Source organism: Sesamum indicum, linkage group LG11, assembly GCF_026168435.1.
Source record: "Sesamum indicum cultivar Baizhima isolate 11 linkage group LG11, ASM2616843v1, whole genome shotgun sequence".
NCBI classification, from domain to species: domain Eukaryota; kingdom Viridiplantae; phylum Streptophyta; class Magnoliopsida; order Lamiales; family Pedaliaceae; genus Sesamum; species Sesamum indicum.
This window is the reverse complement of record NC_142667.1, coordinates 10,397,043-10,408,119: the sequence shown is the minus strand read 5'-3', so window position 1 is coordinate 10,408,119 and position 11,077 is coordinate 10,397,043. Positions and strand designations below refer to the sequence as shown.

The window sequence follows — 11,077 nt, the reverse complement described above, 5'->3', positions numbered from 1 at the left end:
TATAATTTCGTACATAATAAATTGTGCATCCCCCCTCCTCCCTTTTCCAAATAAATGAATGGGTTCCGTTCCGGCTCCAACTCGAACGCATTACCATCCCTAATTATGGGTTTGAATTTCATCTGATCATTTAAAATTAAAAAAAATTGAAAATCCTTAACTCTATTTTAATTTATATTTGATTTAACATTGACAAATTTTATTTTATTTTACATGAATTTCTATTTTAGAATATTTATCTCATATATAAATTCATCAAACCAAATGAGATGGGAAGAAACCTGGAAAATCCCCCCTCCTACTCTGCAGGTAGTTTTTGACAAAAAACAAGTCGTTAAGCTAAATAGTAAAAATACAAAGCCAATAATGATGTAGAATTCTGAAAAGAATTTTCTATAACCATTTCTACCCCTCTAATAAACAATAATTACAGCACCTGCCACTAGGGTTTTAATTCCCTGCTGGCTCAAAGTCAAGCCGTTTCCTACTTTATTGTTCAGCTCTATCTCAAACTCTTCCACCTTCACCTTCGGGTCTCTCTCTCTCTCTCTCTCTCTCTCTCACACACACACACACACACACAAACAAACAAGCACACAGCTTATCTGAAGGGATTATATAAGGTTCTGTTTTGTGTTAATTTGCATTAATTTCTGTGAGTGCAGGTTGTGAAAGGAACGGGAGAGGTAGAGGGAGAAAATGGTTGAGAACGCAAAGGGAAGAAAAGAAGAAGTGGTTACTCGGGAGTATACCATAAACCTCCACAAGAGATTACATGGCTGGTAGGCATACACATGCACGCACTTCTCTTATTAATAACTTCTCTTAATCCGTACTTATGTTTTCTTGGGTATTTAGATCCCATGGTTAGAGCATTTTATATCTCTTACTTGTTCTTGTAACAACTTGGTTGTTTCTCTTGCACACATTCAAGTACTTGCTTTGTTTGGTTATTTTTTAAGTCAAAGAAAGCTATTTGGGTTCCTAGGTTGTCTGGCTTAGAGGCCACTGTCAATGTGCTTGAATTAATGTGTTGCTTATAGATGAGGGTGAAGACTTGTAATTTTCCAAGGGAAATGAATTGTAGGTTAGGAGATGTAAACCATGAGTGATTGTCGGTGTAACTTTGAGGACTTCAATGGAAATGTGGGTCTCTTATTTCGAAGTTCTGGCATTTGCTCTCTTCCCCCATGGGATCCATTTTCTTCGGGTATTGGTCGAGTTCATTAGTTCATTGGAACTCTAGTTGAGATACCTAGTTTTAGCTAGAGGTTCCTGATTGAGTATGATTCTCCTTTTACATATAATATAGCCAAAGCTATAAAGTTTTCCCAATCACAGCTTGCATGCAGACTCTTGCAATGGTGTTTATATTTTCAAGTCAGGTGCAGAATAGCTTTTTCTTGTGTTCATGGTGATTCTGAATCGAAAGTTGTCCCAATTCTGCAGTACCTTTTGTTTTGGTCAATCTATCAATGAGGGGCATTCTTAAAATTCTAAAATTGTGTTTACTCTTGGTTTGAAGAGTGTGACAGCGAATATGTGCAGGCCTTTTCTTATGTGATTTCATTCGAGTTGTTTGCTTAGAACCTCTAGATTGCCCTCTTTAGTGTTCTGTCGCTTCTAACACAATATCATGCTTCCTCCCCTGCAGTGACTGTTGATCTATGGAGATTCACTAAAATTGCAATTTTTCGTGTATGATGTTTCATTACTATATAATGACAGGAATGTGATGGTGGTTTCTGAAATTGAAGTAATTGTTGTATTCTTTTCATGATAGCACCTTTAAGAAGAAGGCTCCAAAAGCTATCAAAGAGATCAGACTATTTGCACAGAAAGCCATGGGAACTGCTGATGTTAGAGTGGATGTGAAACTCAACAAGTACATCTGGAGCAGGGGTATCCGAAGTGTCCCAAGGCGGGTCCGAGTCCGAATTGCTCGGAAGAGGAATGATGATGAGGATGCTAAAGAAGAGTTGTATTCTCTCGTTACTGTTGCAGAAATTCCTTCGGAAGGGTTGAAGGGGCTAGGTACCAAGATAATTGATGATGAGGATTAATTCACAATGTAAGAGCGATGTGTTAGTGTTCTTTTTCCCAAAAGTTTTTCATTTCTGTGAGGCATTGACCCCAGATGTTAGGCCCCCTAGCTTTTCTGAACTTGAGCATCTATGTTCAGGATGCAATGCAAGTTATTAAATCATTCTTGCTGGCGTGTTTTGAAGTACTAGATAGGGGATCCTTGTAAGTTGGTTTTCTCGATCCTCTGCCTGAGCATCCAAACTCTAAACCATTTTCTATGGGAACATCTGAAGACTCGCACGTATTGCACAAGAACCATGTTATTGTTAGTGTCCATCCAAGAAAAATGATGTTGGCGCATTCCATGAAGATCCTTGTTAGGCGGAGCAGGTAATGATATTTTTGCTTTCCAATAGCAGGACGTGAGCTCGAGCTTGAACCATTGCAGACAGATAATTAAAGCCTGTGTCGAAATTCCAAGTTACCACCACAATATCAAGTTGGGTTTGGCAATGATAAAGCAGCATGCAAGGGAAATACGAAATGAGTAACTTAGTCCGTGGATGCAGAGAAGATGCAAAATTCCAATGAGAATAAACCTGTTAAAAAGTTATGAGAAAATGAGCAAGGCACTCCGAAATATATATAAATATATATATGTATATATTTATGCAAGTTTTCTTGTAAGTTGCACTCTGAAATATAAACCATGGAACAAAACTCTTAAAAAATCCGAAATGAGCATTAACTAATTCGACCTAATCTACTAAGTTTAGGTAGCATTTACAAGAAAATCCCTACAGAAGGATGAACACTTTTGACGTCTCATGACAGACACCCTTGCTTTTAATGGGGAACCTTGCCTATAGCTTTTTCAGCTTCATTCCTTCTCTCTGGTTTGTGCAACTTCGCGGGCTGCTTTAAACAGGTCTCATCAATAATCAACAAAAATTTACTTTGCCAGTCCACAATTCACGATCTACCAATTTTTCACTTAGAATCATCTAGGATCATTCATGGTAGACCCATCCAAGTCTCGTAGTCATTGACAGTAATATTACATGTTTCAGACACATGGTAGATTGTATACGTCGTGACCACTTCATTAACAATAATTTAAGATTGGACTTTGAAATAGAAAACAATCATTAAGAAAAAACCCCAAAGGCAACGGGGTCCGTTATAAGACTTTAAACAGATTTCTATCATGATTTCCATATTCAAAACCTTGTGGTGTATAGACTGTTTCCACAATGCAAGGTTGTAAGACTAATATTTAGTGCTAAGATTTCACAAGTGACAAATGCGGATTTCAAAGATCTGCTCTCCCAGGGTATCTGGGGAAAGGAATGACATCTCTTATGTTCTCTATGCCTGTAGCAAAGAGAATCATCCGTTCAAACCCAAGGCCAAACCCACTGTGCTTCACCGTCCCATATCGTCGAAGGTCAAGATACCACTCATATGGCTCAAGAGGAAGACCCATGTCCAATATCCTAAAATATAAAAGAAAGTAAACACCCTTAGCTAAATACGATTCATTAGGATTCTTCCTTCCGCAACTAATTGAATTTGGGAAAAGTTAACGAGGTTTTTCTTACCTTTGCTTCAGAACCTCATAATTCTCTTCCCTTTGGCTACCGCCAATAAGTTCCCCCACCTAGCAAACACAAGTAGTCAAATTATTGAAAATTCATAACAAGCTTATCAAAGAATTACCCATAAGATTTCAATCTACTTGCAAAAATAATGTGTTATAGAGAGAAGGGGAGAAAAGGAGAGAGAATAATAAGAGCCTACCTTAGGTACAAGCACATCCATTGCTGCAACAGTTTTATTGTCTTCATTGACCTTCATATAGAAAGCTTTGATTGCTTTTGGATAGTTATAGACAATAACAGGTGCTTTGAACTTCTCTTCAGTCAGGTATCTGTTATGATAGTTTGTGAAATCAATCATGTATAAACTATGAGTTGATGAATTGAAGATGATGGATAGAAGATATGGCAATTTACCTTTCATGTTCAGAAGCTAAATCAATCCCCCATTCTACTTTATTCTCAAATTTCCTCACTTTTGCTGCTTCCTCAAGAATGGCAACTGCCTCAGTGTAAGTGACTCTGTGAAACTTGGATTTTGCCACCATTTCAAGTCGTTGGATGGCAGTTTTATCAATAAATTTGGTCATGAACTCCATATCATCATAGCAATGGTCAAGCAACCACTGACAAAGAAACCTGACATATGCTTCCGCACAGTTCATATCATCCTACAAAAGTGTCAACACTGTTATTTGCTATACCAGAGCATATTCAGAAGAATTTAAAAAGGGAAATAATGGCCAATAATAAACTTTACATATTCCTGGGAATAGGGTAGCAACACAATGGTTGTTCAGTGTTGATTTCCAGATAAATATGCATTAGTAATCTCATCTTTTCTCTGTAGCTATAGATGAGGAAAAAGAATCTGATTGACAAAGTACAGAACAAGTAGATTTAACTCAAGAAATCCTATCCAAAAGAATAGGAAAAAATCAGTAACACTCCCACTGAAGCTGGGTCATAGCAAAGTGAGGATATGTTGCACCCAGACAGATTTTACACAATTAGTCATTATAGAGCAGAGAAAAGTTTTCAGTGCGCGTAGATTTATCCCTATAAGAACATTCCTGTGTTTCTCAAGGGGTGGAATATTGCATGATAGGCAAAAAGTTGAATTGCCTTCTTTTTCATATTATGTACAAATAAATAGAAAAGCCTACGATCAGCACACCTGTATATCAGCAAATGCTATCTCAGGTTCCACCATCCAGAATTCAGCAAGATGTCTTGAAGTATGCGAGTTTTCTGCTCGAAATGTTGGCCCAAAGGTATACACACTACTGAGCGCACAAGCATATGTTTCAACCTGCAGTTGTCCTGATACAGTTAAAAATGCTTGCCTGGCGAAAAAGTCCTCAGCATAATCAATTTTTCCATCCTTCTTTGGAATGCCACCACCAAGCTTACATCTCTCCGCCAACTTATATCTTTCTTGTAGCTTTGAGAGGTTCTCCTTAGCCTTCGTAAGCTCAGCAACAGCAGCAACAATTTCCTCCTTTCTTGCTTTAGCAGACTTAAGCTTGGCTACTGCTTCCCCTTTCTCCTTGACAACAAGTTCAGCAGCGTCTACGTCAGATTCTGAAGGAGGAGGGTTCTCTTTTAGCTCCTTTTCTAATTTTTCTGCCTCACTGATTATTGTTGTGACTTGAAACATCTCCCCAGCACCCTCACAATCACTGGTTGTGATAATAGGAGTATGCACATAAAGGAAACCATGCTTCTGGAAAAATGTGTGAGTAGCATATGCCAAGGCATTTCGGATTCTAGCAACTGCAGAAATCTACATGACCAAAAGAAAATTTTATTCCAATGAGGAGAATTAGGGACAAGTGCATTAAGGGAAAGAAACTTTGAAAATTCTTTTACATGCATATTAGAGATCACATCAGACATAACAATCTAGCGACGTTTTTTTCAGCTTTATTTCAGCAGTCCAGCTAACACCATCACATATAGAATAGCAATAGAACAAGCTTCATCACCTTTACTGGACAGGGACCAGGGTCAGCCCCCAAGCAGAACTAATTCATAATAAGTTCTCCATCTATCAATCTTACACATTGGCATTAAGTATGAAATTGCACTTATAATCCAAAAATGAAAAACCTTCATGGATTTCCAAATAAAGGAATCTTAAAGAGTCAAATTCATAAGTAGAAGACACTGTAAACTTAAAATACCAACCAAATCAACAACATTCCACTTAGTGTTTCCATTTCCACTTCTTTGTTATTCAACACATGTTAAATCATAATCTAGTAAAATGTATAACAGGAAACCTCACAAAAAATCAGCATAACATTGTTTAATATAAGCATTTTACACACTAAAAGGGTGTATAGTTAGGAGAATGGGATCCGTTAGCTCATCACATAATATTACCACCAAGCAAAGCAGCAAACTATTGAAAATGAGTAATTGACCACATTGAAACTCCTAGTAAATATAAACTCTTGCTTGGATCCACTAGGACTTCTTGAAGAAATGTAAACATAAATATGAAATTTACTCTCATTTCGTATCCAACAAAGCAAGCACTCATTTCAAAATTATAAAAGATGTTAGTAAATATCCTGAAAAGAATACATTTTCCTTCATATTCTCAATGATTTTGCTTTTCCTTTGCTAAATCCTAGACCTTACTTTCTAATAACACTATAAGAATCTGGACAGCATTCCAACCAATGGGCATAAAATCGCAGGAAAAAAATGAAAATGAACTCCAAAACAAGAATTTCCAGTAAAACTGGCAAACCTCAAACTCAGGTACATTCCATTTGCTACCTCCCAATTCCCGAAACCGATTAGATACAAATTCCCGAGTATATTACATACATCCGCAGACAAACACACAATTGTCGAGTCAACAGAAGGGAAAAGGACGAGGATTCATACAGTATTGGTCCTGGAGCGAAGGTGCACAACATCCCTGAGAAACTCAAGCGTCAATTTCGTCTTCGGCAACGGATACTTGGCGGCATCCACAGTCCCGACATCAATAACCCTCTCCACCTCGAGCTCAATCCTCTGCTTCACACCTTCCGGCGGCGACTTCAGCAATCCCTCCACATGGACGCAGGTCCCGGTGGAAACGACGTCGCTCAGCTTGTAAAGCTCGGCTTTTACAATCACCTGCAAATTCCCCGGGCAAGACCCATCATTCACCTCGAGAAAGGCGAATCTACCCTTATCCGCCTCGCGCCCAGTCTTGACCCATCCGCCAATCCGGACCTTCTGGCCGGCCAACCCGGCGCCCTTGTCGGAGCGGCCCAAGATAGACTGGATCGGGACACGTTGAGAGAATTGCGCCTCCTGTACGGATTCGGTCAGAGTGAGGCCATCCAACGCCGGCGGCGCAGAATCCACAGACATTTTCGTTTTGCCTCTGGTGTATTTTGGGGGAAATCTAGTAATTGCAATAAACCCTAGAGATAATCGCGGGGGGTAATTTATAGCGGGCGTTAACAAGGAAATTCCAGTGAATCGGGTCCTCCAATTGATTCTCTAGATTTGAAAGAATCTCGACCCGGGAGCTTTCCTTGCTCACTCCTGTCCAATGGAAGGTCGACACGTGGACAACGTTCAACGTTATTGGGCAAGCCGCAAGTAAACTTGAAGGACAAGCATTTAAACTCGGCAAAATTATTTAAAGGATCAAATCTTTTCACTAATCCATGTTTTTTTTCCATCATCTCTTAAATATGCGATAATAGTTGTTCATCTTTTAAATACATCTTATTCCAAATTTTAATAAAATCTAACTTTAGTAAATGAAATAATCAGCTAAATTGAAAAAATTCAAGTATTTTAATAATTTGGTTTGTATTCAAAATCTCTTTGTTGAGAAGAGAAGATTAAAAAAAAGACTCGTATCCTTCTAAAAATGATGCACACTGCCTTTCTATTTTAAAATAAACTCAAGATCAAATATTTAAAGATAAAATTACCCCTTTATTATATTAGATTGTGGTTGATGAACGTACGAGGATCTATGCTCTTTAGAAGAAAAATCATAGAATTTTAATCCAAGTAAAAAGATACACAATTGTTACACTAAGATTGAGAGTGTAATGTTTTGTGAATCGTAAGAGTTTGGTTTGCTTAGACGGCAAAAAGGCAAAGAGTGACAAAGTAAAGAAAATGGAGGAGTAATCCAACACACTCTCGGCCCCTCCCTCAAACACAAGCTACCTCTGGCCCTGTAGTTGCCACAACTTTCATCTTCACTCCCGATCGTTCCCTTTGGACGATAATCTGACCTGAAAGACCCAACGCTCGCTTCTTATCTAAGATTAAAGACAAGTGGCGCAAGCATAAGAGATCTTGTCGACTTTATAACTCTAAAATGTGATCTAACTTATTACAACACAGACTAATAAACCATTTCAAGCTACGAAAACAGGAAGCATATTCAGAACCATTAAATCATCAAAGAAAAGCATTTTTATAACATATAAATATCCAAAGAAGAACATACTTAGTCATTTTATGAAGTAAGAGGAAGCATATACATATAAACATATCCATAGAAGAACATAGGAGGGGGAGGGCATAGCCAGATTTCATATATATATTAAGTGATTATAAGCTAATATGTTATATAAGATGTTTTTAGAATTTATAAAACAAAATTTTAGAGTATATAAAGTACTGTTACCATAAATTTTGTAATTAATCTAAGTAAATTGATAAGATCTTATAAATAAGTTGATAACTCATTACTTTTTTCCCCCGAAAAGCTTATAAGCTTCTAATAACTTATTTTTAAACCTTATAATTTTTTTTTCTAAAAAAAGTTATCAAACACTTTCTTGCATTTTATAAGTTTTCAAACATCTTATAATATGTTTTAAAAGGTACCCTTTAGATTTGGAATTTAAAAATATGATATCAAATATATAGGATATTGAGGTTTTGAACCTAAATCTAGCGTTGTCTGTTTGACAAAAATAAAAGTTCAAATTAAAAATTCAAGAACAAAGTGATTACTATTATAGCAAATCATTTTGAATATGAGAAAAATATAAGAACCGAAAAATCATTGACTTTTAAAGAAAATAAATAAAAAAAATATACTATGTAATTATTATTATTATTATTATTTTTATTATTATGTATGTGTAATATATCGTACAGATGTAGCAGGCAAGTCGTAGTTAAATAAGGTATCAGACCCAAAAATAATGGGTTGCGGGCAGCTAAATGCAACTTGAGCGGGTGAATCGCGTAGAGAAGATTTATGTACACTTATATCGTGTATCTATACTAATAAAAAAAATCTCATTTTTACTTAACAGTTACTTATATTACAATATTAATTTTTTAAATTATCAAAAATATTTCTTATATATTTTTCAACCAGAACTATTTAAATTCTTTTTTCCATCTATATATTTATATAAATATAGAAAAAGAAAAAATATTTTTTTAATAATAAACAATAATTTTTGACACTGCGATACCCAATTTTTTTGTGTAGATAATATTCTCAAATTAATTTATATTTATTTATTTATTTTTTAAAATATAATATGTTGGTTTATATATATTATTCTTATATAAAATGTATTTAAAAAATATAAATAAAAATATGCATGCATGCATGCCACTATGGCTCGTTAAAATAAATGCAAAGAAATAATTGCTGTATTGGGCCTGTACATGAAAACAAACTAATTGGGCTATTTAAAAAATCCAAGAAATGTTTATTCTGAAAGGCCCATCTAGAAGTTAGAAGCCCATTAAGAAACCTATAAGATGTTGAGAAACCCTAACCCTAGAACTGTTTTCTCTGAAGCTCCAATTTGACTCCCGGCAACTGAAGATCCTCGCCGTTTCGGAGAAATCAATCAGTCATGGGTAATTATGATCTGGGTCACTGTCAATTTAGGGGTTTGATTCGATTAGGTTTGGGTTGTAATTGGGGAATGAATTCGCAGGTAAGGTACACGGTTCATTGGCTCGTGCCGGAAAGGTGAGAGGGCAGACCCCCAAGGTGGCGAAGCAGGATAAGAAGAAGAAGCCCCGCGGCCGTGCCCACAAGCGGATGCAGTACAACCGCCGTTTCGTCACTGCCGGTAACTTGTTATCCCTCTTTTTGGTTTCCATGAGTTTATGTAATGTATGTACCTACATCATATTAAGCTGTTCTTGTTTTTTCTTTCTTTTTTTTTTTTTTGGTAAAATGCCTTTTTGAGGGACGTGAATTTTAGAACTTGAAAATCTTGAGAGGAAAGAAGTTCATTCAAACGTCTTTTCTTTTTCCCTTTTTGGGTGTGTTTGGTTGTCTGTTTCTATCGTGTACATTATCTGAGCATATTGAGGAAAGTTCTTTTGATTGAAGTTATGTTTGAGTTAACCTGTTTGTAATATGTGTTGTTGGTTTTGCATTTGTGTATTTGTTGCAGTTGTTGGCTTCGGGAAGAAGAGGGGACCAAACTCATCTGAGAAGTAGAGTGGAAGGACCTCTAGTTTCTGTAGGTGAACAAGAATTTCAGACCTGGATTGACTGTTTCTTCTATGATGCTATAGTGTTTCTAGGTCATGGATTGAGCTGTTTTTGCAGTTGTTTTTGGATTTTGATATATTTACTGCATATTGTGGAGCATAATCGAGTTGTTAATTTCGAAATTGAAGTTAAGAAATCTTTAATTCAGCTATATTTTTCTGGTATTAAGTTCCATTGGACTTCTCACTGGAGGCCTTAAATATAGTGGTCATTACATAACTGAGTGATGATCGATCTGGCTTGCTGTTTGTGTAGTCAGTGTATTGCCTTAGAACCTCTGGGTAGATCGGATGCGATTTTTTATGTCAACCAGCTGTCTTATTATCTAGTTTTAGATGATCAGCGGTGTTGAAGTCATTGATGTCTTGTCAGTTATTTACTATTTAATTACTCAAACTGAGACAAGAAAATTTGAGTTGTGTTTGTGTTTCATAGTTTATGTGGTATTTGATTGCTGCATAGATGAGATTCAATGGGTCCATAGTGTTGTATGTATGTTATTTCTCAAGTGGAAAAAGTTTTCCCCTTGCTCAAAATTCAGGTCTCTGGTGGGCTGAATGCTACAGCTCCTGAAACCTGGAAAAACTGCATTCTGCGCCGGATGGAATTCCTTGGCCCAAATCAGTAATCATTTACTGTTTGTTTAGCTCATCAAATAATAAATCACATAGCTTGTCAATTTGCACTGACTCTCAGTGATTGCTTGCACTTAATGGTATAAGTTGCAAGAATCTGCTTGAGAAGGAGAGCAGAGTATACTTCTGATCTTTGCTCCCTCTCTCTTGATATTTATCGTTGAGCCGTCGTCTGATGTATGTTTGATGAACTTTTGTAGAAGCTTTCCCAAAATATTTTCATGTGTTTTGATGATGTTATCGAAAACATTATAAGATAAATTGAAATTAGAAGTATGATAGAGAATAGCCGGGACGAATTGTAG

The 11,077-nt window shown here is 36.5% G+C and overlaps 3 protein-coding genes across 3 annotated transcripts; 2 read left to right on the top strand and 1 right to left on the bottom strand.

Moving 5' to 3' along the window:
* The first annotated feature begins 418 nt into the window (after positions 1–418).
* Positions 419–2,210, top strand: LOC105173584 (large ribosomal subunit protein eL31). Its single transcript, XM_011095374.3, has 3 exons — positions 419–533; positions 666–782; positions 1,784–2,210. Exons 2-3 carry the CDS (start codon positions 700–702, stop codon positions 2,061–2,063), a joined length of 363 nt encoding a protein of 120 aa, XP_011093676.1. The 5' UTR covers positions 419–533; positions 666–699; the 3' UTR covers positions 2,064–2,210.
* Positions 2,211–3,173: 963 nt separating this feature from the next.
* Positions 3,174–7,105, bottom strand: LOC105173582 (asparagine--tRNA ligase, cytoplasmic 3). The gene is made up of 6 exons (XM_011095373.3): positions 6,525–7,105; positions 4,801–5,409; positions 4,041–4,294; positions 3,826–3,955; positions 3,627–3,685; positions 3,174–3,521 (listed from the first exon to the last, which is right to left on the bottom strand). The coding sequence occupies exons 1-6, from the start codon at positions 6,999–7,001 to the stop codon at positions 3,338–3,340; spliced, it is 1,713 nt and encodes a 570-aa protein (XP_011093675.1). The 5' UTR covers positions 7,002–7,105; the 3' UTR covers positions 3,174–3,337.
* A 2,245-nt stretch (positions 7,106–9,350) lies between these two features.
* Positions 9,351–10,301, top strand: LOC105173581 (Ribosomal protein S30 family protein). The gene is made up of 3 exons (XM_011095372.3): positions 9,351–9,488; positions 9,569–9,706; positions 10,037–10,301. Exons 1-3 carry the CDS (start codon positions 9,485–9,487, stop codon positions 10,081–10,083), a joined length of 189 nt encoding a protein of 62 aa, XP_011093674.1. The 5' UTR covers positions 9,351–9,484; the 3' UTR covers positions 10,084–10,301.
* The last annotated feature ends 776 nt before the right edge of the window (positions 10,302–11,077 follow it).